Genomic DNA, 7,917 nt, shown 5'->3' with positions numbered 1-7,917 from the left:
TGAAAAGAAGACAGTAAATGTTGTATTAGCCAACTTCCTATAAGCAATTTTTTTTGTTTTTTTTAAAGGTATTGTAATTAAAGTGTGGGTAGGGGAATCGAACCTCAAACCTTAAGGTCGATAGTACAAATACTATGCCAGTTGAGCTACGCTCTTGTTGGCATTCCTATAAGTAATTACAAATCCTTCCAAATTTACATTTATTTTCCAAGATCATAATAAGAGGATGGATACATACGCACATGAATTTTGTATCACTTTCAGTCGAAATCTCAACTTTTAGTATTTGCCATTATCAGTGCCTTGGTCAGGATGGATCTGCAGAAGGAAAGCATACGTGATTATGCATTATCATCCAACCAATTGAGCGCCTACTTTTTCATCGAATGCTAACAATTTTAGTCTTTGAAATAGTAATAAAATCCTTTATCTTTTACCTGACTGTGTCTATCCTCGTTGAAGCTTTTAGTTCTAACTTTCAACTCCCCTCTATGAGTTGTCAACTCATCAAGTATTTCAGCATCACATATTTCAACTTTATCTTCAGTATCAACTATATGAGTGGTATTCTTTTCCTATCATAGGAAAAAAAAGGGCCAAGTATTATGCAGAAGGATGAAAGTTTTAGGGACTAAACTATGACATAGAGGATGGATCTTAAGTACCTTGATAGACAGGCTAAGTGAGAGAATTGAGGTACCGGTTAGTTCTTCATACTCAACTGCGTCAAGCTCCTGCAAATAATGAGGTTGGAGTAGCTTGGGAAGGATGCGATGTCTGATGCCAATGAGAAGGAAGAAAGGCAAAGGAAACAAGACTCCAGCTATGGGGATCCAAGTCACTCCAAAACAAATGAGAAAATATACAAATTGAAATAGAGTGAACGCGGCTATGTATTTGAATGGAACAGACTCCACAAAGGAAGCATGAAAACCTTCTAGGACCCTGGAAAAAGAGAGAGAAAGAGAAAACCACAACATAAATTAGTTGTTGAAAAACATCCAATGGATCGTGATAAGAAAAAATCAATACCAGTAACCAAAGAAGGACGAGACTAGGTAACAACAGGTGAATCAATCAAGAAACCGTAATAGAAGTCAAAACTGTATGCGTCAATTGCCTCTCATAATTATCAAGTGGGTGCAAAAAGCTTACTTGTAACGTCGACTAGGCATTACAAAGAGAAGTAAAATCCTTTCCCAAAATTGGTTTCCAGGTAGACTGTCAATGGCCATATACGCAAAGTATCCCCAGAGAACCGATGTTGGTATCTTCTTTATTGCTGGTAAAGCAAATACTGATGCTGCCACTAGAAGTGATTGCAACAGATTGCTCAATCTTTGCTCGTTCACTCGAACAGGAAGATAAGCATCAATATGCTTCTCTGGGTCAAATGTAACATTTGCATTTTCATCCTTACTTTCACCTTTCATGACTGCCTCCTTTAAATCTTCCAGCTCTTTGACTACTGATGTCGTCTGCTCAACACCATAAGGATCAAATGTTTTGCTTAGTTTATTTTTCCAGCAACCCAAGTTCAGATATGGAATGTGATATGGACAAATCCACTACTGTCAGTTAAAACAAGTTATAAAGCAATTTCATTTTTGACAACAAGAGGACATACAATTGGGCTACTCTCCATTTCTAAGAACACAGCTTGCATTTGGCCGTAGATCTCAGAATCACTAACTTTCCTTTTTATGCTTTCCTTTGCACTTTCTACCATCTTCCTCCGCATCAACTGCAATCGATAAGTAAACCTATGCATCTGATATGGCTAAATATAAGTACTTGTCACATTTCTCTTCTTGGTACTTAAAAGACTTACACGCCTCTTGAGAGTTGCAAGACACTTGGTGTGCATGGGGGACTGTGGCAAAACCCCATTTGAAGGAGGAAGCCCAATTAACCCACAAAGCAATGTCTGAAATTAATTTTCCATCACATAGAGTTTAGTCTATCTTGGAACTAGATGAGAGTTAGTTACTAGCAGCACTATGTAGACGTTACCATAAATCCCAGCAACAGGATGTCATAATGGTAAGCAGAAGGGTTCTTGAGATTAAACTCCTTTTGTTGTGCCATCTGAGAAGCAACACTATGATCAAAAAAATAAAGTCCTGCAATCATCACAGCAGGAATAAAGGCTGCAAAGATGTATGCAGGAGGTATCTTCCCCATGTCCTGCAACAAACATGTACTATCAGCTTTCACTTAAGAACAAAGATGAATCCATATAAAGTTACCTTTTACAAGTCACGTCAAGATAAACCATACTACAAGACCTCAGACTATAATGCCAAGGGGCAAAGGATTCACCTTGATAACGGTCCAATGGTACAGAGAAGTAGATTGCCATGCCAAAGGACTTTGAAGTCTTCTAGGAACCCCAAATGGGACTTTGCTTGGTACACTAAATGATAGTGCAGTCCATACTATAACCATCAGAGGAACTCCATAGTCTGCAATGAAACTCCTTAGCCAGCCTATGGGACACAGTGAGAAAGTTTACAAATATGGTTAGGCTGTTACTGTGAGTAATTGCATGAGACAATAAATCTCTGCTCCATTGACAAACCTGTCCCATACAACCACGATCTTGCATTTCTGCTCTTCAAGGCAGTATAGAGAAGGCCAAAAGTAAAGATGATTCCCAGTAATCCATTCGTGTAAAGCCAATGAAATTGATACTTCTCTAAACTTGTATTCTCGGTCTGGGGAACTTCAAATTCGCTCTTCACTCCCTGAACGATTCAAACTTGAGCTATCAGTGGAAAATTATTATTATTATTATTATATAACCATAAAATAAGATCAAGTTTCAACTCATAAACTGTTATCTACTTGGATCAATGTAGAATGTAGGAATTAAGAATCTGAAATTTACACCAACAAAAACAATTGATAATTAATTCGCTCACCATCCCTGAATGATTCAAAATTGAGCTATCAATGGAAAATTATTATATATATTAAAAACTATATTATAAGTTCAAGTTCCACATAAACTGTCATCTTCTTGGATCAATGTAGAATGTAAGAATTAAGAATCTGAAATTTACACCAACAAAAAGAATTGATAATTAATGAATAAATATTGACAATATATATTTTATTATCCTACGACTTTTGAACTACCTCCTGAATCTAACTACAGCTTGAGTAATTTAAAAAATAAACTCCTTTCCTACTTGAACACACCTTAATAGCTTCTTGAATGAACAGAACAGAGATTAACATGCCAAAAAGTTCCCCTGCAATCCTTGTAAATTTGTTGATAAGAGTGGAAGCATTGAATATAGCAAGAAGAAACAGCAAGAGGGCTGTCCAGACACAAACCCTGTAAAACAAAAGTCAATATTCTGCCATAACGAAGCCTTTACATCCATGTTAAAGAGATTGACAGCTTACCATCCTGCCCAAGCCAAGAAGAGGTCCCCCCCTATATCATGCCTTTTCTTGCAAAAATTGTACAAATAGGTATACATAATAATTGTAGGTTCTGCAACTCCTACAACTAGGAGAGGTTGCCCACCAAGAATTGAATGAAGTATGCCACAAATTGCTGTGGAAGCCAATGTTTCTACCGTGCTCAACCTTCCATCTATGAAATAAAAATAAATATGGTAGGTAGTCCACATTCCACATGGAAGATAGTGAAATAAAAAATTTAGGAAGAGGACAAATATTATCTGATTCTCATGCAAAGAATCAATATCTTTACGAGGGGATCTGACTTTTATTTCATTTTATTTGTTATAGAGAAACGGGGTTGTTGTTGTTGTTGTTGTTGTTGTTTTTTGTTTTTTTTTTTTTTTGTTTTTTTTTTTTTTTTAATGTTTTGCCAATGATTAATATTTTGATATAATGAATGCATGATTATTAAAGCAATTATGAAACCATCTTTGGTTTAAGATGTTTTCATAGCCAACTACCTTTTCCAAATATTACTTCTTTCTTTTCCTTCACGCAATATATATAAGTCAACAGATAAAATAAATCATAACAAAACAATTTTAAGAAACCTTTTTCAAATGCACTTTTAGATTCTAAAAGAATTATGAACCAACAAAAATATCTAATTTTCATCAATTTTATCTTGAAAAACATAACATGTTTTGATAACGCAGTTTCAATAATTGAATTCTCTGTGATTGGCTTCTCCATCAAGGACACTTTGATCAAGAAGTAAAAGGTTTCATATAAGCCATACTTCTGTATATTTACTTCAAATTTTACATGAGATATATGGGTTCTGCAAGCTTTACATAGTGTATAAAAGCTAATCAAAGTTAAACCAACCTGTATCTCGGCTCAATTGCTCACCAAAAGCAATAACAGGAAGTGCAGAAGCGAAAAAAATATAAGCAGTTGGGGCTAAAATTCTGTAGAACCATCAAAAGAAAACTAGCAATTAATTTAAAGTAGCATCAAACTTAAATTTAAACAGAGCTCAATAAATAAAACGCATAAATTACCCAATTCCTGAAAGTGGACCATCAATCCAATCTTGCTTATAACAGGCCGCTCTTCCTCTGATATCATCCACAATACCCCGAAATGGAGCCCTTAGATTCTCCATTTCTGTATATTGAAGAAGTAAGAGTGCATTTATAAAAATAAAAACTAAGAAAATACAAATATAAGGAGCTCGGAATTGCATCCAGTTCAGAACTCCGCGATAGTGAGATGCTTCCGTTTCTATAAAAGAAAGCCGTGAACATACACACAATTTCGAATGCTCAAATTCCAAATGTCTATTCAGTTTTACTAAAAAGCATAAACACAAAAATCCGATGGATTGCATGAAAATCAGATTGTTAAGAAAAGATAATCACAAACTTTGGTTATATATATGTAGATTACAAGAGTTAGGTGATTTTATGGAGAAAACAAAGAAGAAAAGTATAATATAATGTAATAGTAAGATGAAAGTGAATGGTGGAAGCTCGATCGGAGAAGATGACCGGAGAATAATGAGGGAAAACTTGCCGGAGATTTGTGGAGTTTTAGAGGGAGAAGAATTGCAGTGGTTGTGATTCACTTGGCGTCTTGTAGTTGTGATTTGTGAAGGACTGTGGAGGCAAACTTTTAAGCGACGGCTTTTAAAAGACCCGCGAGAGCTTATGTGTGGGAACGAAATCATAGAGTTCTGATTCTCTGCGGCGTAACATATGATTGTTACCGTACACTCTTACAGCTCGTCACTTAATTCTGGCCTTGCTCTTTTTTGTGTCTCTCAATGAGACGCATTTTGTTATTTTCTTAATAAAACAACAACAACAATATTATAATAATAAATAAATGTCAATGGCATAGTATTCCAAAATCACATGTCATTCTTTCATGTTGTCTATGTGCTTTGTAATTATTCATATTTAGTGTCCATATAAATTTATATCCTACTCGTCACTTTGCCCATAAATAGTGACATTTGGTGAATCTTAAAATCACATATGACAAATTTTGAATTCCACTTCAAAATTCCACTAATTTTCATATTATCCAATTTTATAATTTTAGTTATTTTATTTTATATTATATTTTATATATTTTATATTATTATATTTTATATTATTATATTATATTTTCTCTATATTCACGTTCCCGTTGTGCTCCTCAAATTCACAACACATTATCAGCATGAGCTCCTATTGTTTTTCCCATTAAAGGTAGGTCCTAAAGGTACATGTTGGTTTTTTCCTCTTCACTATAATTAATAAATTTAATATTATTTTGCATATTCAATATCTATTAAATTTTTAACATAAGTACAATATTTTATGATAGTGTTGTCATGTCAAATCTCACAAAATTAAAATTTGTCGCCCTTTGATATTAACGACAATAATTATTTGTCATGGATACTTGATGCCGAAATTCACCTGGATGCTATGAAATTGGGAGAAACAATTAAAGAAGGAAATACGACATCTAGTCAGGATAGAAAAATCTATGATTTTCCTTCGTCATCATATCCACGAGGGATTGAAAATGGAGTATCTTACAATAAACCATCCCCGTATCTTGTGAAAAAATTTAAAAGAGATGTATGATCATCAAAAAACAGTTATTCTTCCTAAAACTCGTTATGAGTGGATGAACTTGAGGCTATAAGATTTCAAATCAGTAAGTGATTACAACTCCATATTACTTAAAATAAGTTCAAATTTGTTATTATACGTAAAGAAAATTACTAATGCTGATATGTTACAGAAGACATTTTCTACATTTTATGTCTCAAATATACTCTTGCAACAACAATATTGAGAGAGATTTTAAACAGTATTTTGAATTAATTTCATGTCTTCTCGTGACCAAACAAAATAACGAGTTATAGATAAAAAATCATGAATCTCAACCAACCGAAACGACACCATTCTCTAAAGTGAATACATTTTAATAATAATCGTGGTTGTGGTCGAGATCGTGACCATGGCAGAGGAAGAAATAATTATTATTTTTGTGGTGGTTGTTTAATCATTTAAATTTCAAAAGAACCACACAAAATGATGATCACAAAGGAAAAACTCCACAAGATAAGAGTTCAAAAAGTGTTGAAAATAAATGTTTTCGATGCGAAATGACTGGACATTGATCACGCATCTATCATACGTCAAAACACTCAGTTGACCTCTATCAAGCCTCCCGGAAGGAAAAAGAGAAAAATGTGGAAGCAAATTTTGCATACCAGGATATTGACATATTTGACCCATCCCATATGACAAATTTGGATGTGGCAGACTTCTTTGAATCTTCTGAAGAGAAGATTGGCGCAGTTGATGGAACATCAAGTTTTTCTTTTGATTTTGAGAATATCTAGACTTAGTGTTATTGTTTTCTTTTACCTATCTTCATGGTTTTTAGTAATTTTTCTATATTTTAAGTGTTGTTTTTCTTATTATAATTATTTTCTTTTAGTGAAGAAATATGGATCATTTTCATATGTTGGGTGATTAAAAAATAAGTAAAGAAGATCTACGTCTGGCAGACAGTGTAACTACATATACAATACTTACATATAAAAAATACTTTTCCAAATTGACAATATTGAAAGAAAAAGTAAATACAATATCAGGTTCTACAAACTTGATCGAAGGTTTTGGAAAAGCAAATATTATTTTTCCTAGAGGAACAAAATTTACAATTGACAATACATTGTTCTCTAGTCAATTAAAGAGAAATCTTCTATGTTTTAAAGATATACGTTACAATGGTTATCATATTGAGACTGATTGTAAGAATAATGTGGAATATCTATATATCATATCCACTGTCTCAAATGAAAAACGCATATTGAAAGATTTACCTGCTTTATCTTCTGGATTGTATTATATTTATATACAAGTAATTGAAACATATGCAACAATGAACCTCAAGTTCATGAATCCATACATATTTACAATTTTCCATGACCGATTGGTTCATCCAGGATCTATAACGATGAGGAGAATTATTGAGAATTCAAATGGACATCCATTGAAGAGCCAGAAGATTCTTCAATCTAATGAATTATCATGTGATGCTTGCTCTCAAGGAAAATTGATAATTAGACCATCACCAGTTAAAGTGGGGACTGAATCATATGTAGTTTTAGAACGAATTCATGGTTATATATGCGGACCTATTAACCCACCAAGTGGACCATTTAGATATTTTATGGTATTAATAGATGCACCCAATAGATGGTCACACGTGTGCTTATTATCAAATCGAAATATTGCATTTGCAAGATTACTTGCTCAAATATTAAGTTAAGAGTACAATTTTTTGATTATATAATTAAGACCATTCGCCTTGATAATGCTGGTGAATTTACATCCCAAATTTTTTATAATTATTGTATGTCTATTGGGATAAGTGTTGAACATCCCGTAGCTTATGTTCATACACAAAATGGTTTAGCAAAATCAT

General features: G+C 33.5%; 1 protein-coding gene across 1 annotated transcript; it reads right to left on the bottom strand.

Moving 5' to 3' along the window:
- Window positions 1-5,147, bottom strand: LOC120070360 (boron transporter 4-like). The gene is made up of 14 exons (XM_039022299.1): window positions 4,996-5,147; window positions 4,482-4,587; window positions 4,306-4,388; window positions 3,415-3,607; window positions 3,205-3,343; window positions 2,582-2,747; window positions 2,323-2,489; window positions 2,014-2,187; window positions 1,832-1,927; window positions 1,628-1,744; window positions 1,156-1,478; window positions 666-945; window positions 438-575; window positions 1-318 (listed from the first exon to the last, which is right to left on the bottom strand). Exons 2-14 carry the CDS (start codon window positions 4,583-4,585, stop codon window positions 280-282), a joined length of 2,019 nt encoding a protein of 672 aa, XP_038878227.1. The 5' UTR covers window positions 4,586-4,587; window positions 4,996-5,147; the 3' UTR covers window positions 1-279.
- Between the last annotated feature and the right edge of the window lie 2,770 nt (window positions 5,148-7,917).

This window comes from Benincasa hispida, chromosome 1 (genome assembly GCF_009727055.1).
Source record: "Benincasa hispida cultivar B227 chromosome 1, ASM972705v1, whole genome shotgun sequence".
Taxonomy (NCBI): domain Eukaryota; kingdom Viridiplantae; phylum Streptophyta; class Magnoliopsida; order Cucurbitales; family Cucurbitaceae; genus Benincasa; species Benincasa hispida.
Note: the sequence above shows the minus strand (reverse complement) of the source record. Positions and strands in the feature narration are given on the sequence as shown.

Coding starts and splice junctions, on each gene's coding strand:
- LOC120070360 (XM_039022299.1), bottom strand. CDS start 4,585: ATGGAGAATCTAAGGGCTCCATTTCGGGGTATTGTGGATGATATCAGA. Junction 4,389..4,481: donor GGTCCACTTTCAGGAATTGG/GTAATTTATGCG, acceptor ATGGTTCTACAG/AATTTTAGCCCCAACTGCTT. Junction 319..437: donor ACGAGGATAGACACAGTCAG/GTAAAAGATAAA, acceptor TTCCTTCTGCAG/ATCCATCCTGACCAAGGCAC.